Here is a 1,825-nt window from a genome sequence, read left to right as displayed (position 1 = left end):
ATTTCAGATATATTTTATTTATTTTATGATAATTTAAATTGATATTTTCTAAAAAAAATAAAAAATGTTTAATTCTTTTTTCTTCGATAATAAACTTTCTTTTTTTACTACTTGTTTGCGCTTCTAGTTATTAATTAGAATACATGACAGAAACACGTGTACGTTGGAAAATGACTTTGATTGATATTGCGATTTTGACATCTCTAAAGATGTCTGTATACTTTGCCCAATCGATATATCTAAATACAATAATGTATTAAATAATAAAAAGAGAGTAGTATTTATACGAGACAAATAGGTTCATTCATGTGTACCACTAGAGAAGAAGGTAGTGATTAGAAAGGCGAAGGAAGATGTGGAGGACTAGTTTGAAGGTTGCTTTGCTAAATTTTCTAGTTCATGCAGTTGTGCTTCAAGCTCGGGATCAATCAGGTTTAATAATATAATTGACATCAAAATCCACTTACACATACATTACTGTCAATGCAATATATGTGTATGTTACATAATATGTTGTGTTTTTTTAGGGTTCATCAGCATAGATTGCGGAGGATCCAACTCTACTGATGATGAGCTAGACATACAATATATTTCAGATGACGATTTCATAAGCAGTGGTGAGCCTGAATCTGTGAATTCTGACTTGAGAAGTTACTTTGTACAAGAACAACTGCAGAATCTGAGGAGCTTCCCGAAAGGAAAAAGAAACTGCTACAAGATAAACAACATCACAATAGGCTTCCTATATCTGATCCGCCTTCAGTTCGCGTACGGAAACTACGACGGGCTTAGCAAATTTCCAGAGTTTGATGTGTTTCTTGGAGTTAACAAGTGGGATACAGTGAGCGTTGGAGCAGACGACAACGTTAACGTCAACACGGTCATTCGTATGAAGGAGATTATACATAGAGCTTCACGGGAATACATAAGTATCTGTTTGGTGAAAAAACGTGGCACGCCATTCATATCAACCATAGATTTGAGGCCTTTGAAAAATGATACCTATTTTACTCCATCTGGTGGATCACTGGTTACTTGCTCCCGTCAGGATTTAGGGCATCTATCATCCACCAGCTCATCATCTATCAGGTGAATCATCAATCATCTTCTATCTGGTTAATTAAATTAATTAATTATACTTTGACGTACGTGTTGTTTTGATGTTTCACAGCTATCACAGGTTTAAGGACGATCCTTATGATCGTATCTGGACAAGGAGCTCAAAGCAATATGCAGAATGGGCAATGTTGTCTGATTCAAATACTGTAACTGCTGATTCCTTTAGCCAGAATGATTACCAGGTACCAGCAGATGTCATGAGGACCGCGATTACACCGGCAAATGCAAGTGATCCATTGGTTGTTCAATCAAACATCCCGACGGCACAAAGTGATGAATACCATATATACATGCACTTCTTGGACTTGGAGTTTGCGGCTGGGTTGATCAACAACCCAATAAGGGAATTTAACATCCTTGTGGACAATATGCCATTATCTGAATATCTCGTGCTTCCCAGCCTCTCTGCAAAAACAATCAATACCACCGTCAACAATGAAATTAATATTACTATTTCATTTCAAATGACGTCTCGTTCAACCCTGCCTCCCATCATCAACGCCATTGAAGCCTATAGATTTATTCCATTCAACCAATTAGATACGTTCCAAGCAGATGGTAGGTGTATTATTTATCAATAATGCTAGTTATACACTAAAGTCATTCATATAATATACAATATAAAATATACATTAAAAATATACATAATAGTTGATTTTGATCTACAAATAATATTTTTAATTATTTATTCATAGCCTAATTTCTT

The 1,825-nt window shown here is 35.2% G+C and overlaps 1 protein-coding gene across 2 annotated transcripts in view; it reads left to right on the top strand.

Annotated features, from left to right (window-relative positions):
• LOC107610295 (putative leucine-rich repeat receptor-like protein kinase At2g19210) overlaps positions 286–1,825 on the top strand; it is a 5,370-nt gene continuing 3,830 nt past the window's right edge. For both annotated transcript variants that reach the window (XM_021108474.1, XM_021108473.1), the window contains exons 1-3: positions 286–432; positions 528–1,089; positions 1,172–1,677. In XM_021108474.1, the coding sequence (XP_020964133.1) occupies positions 354–432; positions 528–1,089; positions 1,172–1,677 (1,147 nt within the window). In that variant the 5' untranslated portion in view covers positions 286–353. The remainder of the gene's footprint in view (positions 433–527; positions 1,090–1,171; positions 1,678–1,825) is intronic.

This window comes from Arachis ipaensis, chromosome B08 (assembly GCF_000816755.2).
Source record: "Arachis ipaensis cultivar K30076 chromosome B08, Araip1.1, whole genome shotgun sequence".
Lineage (NCBI taxonomy): Eukaryota > Viridiplantae > Streptophyta > Magnoliopsida > Fabales > Fabaceae > Arachis > Arachis ipaensis.
Note: the sequence above shows the minus strand (reverse complement) of the source record. Positions and strands in the feature narration are given on the sequence as shown.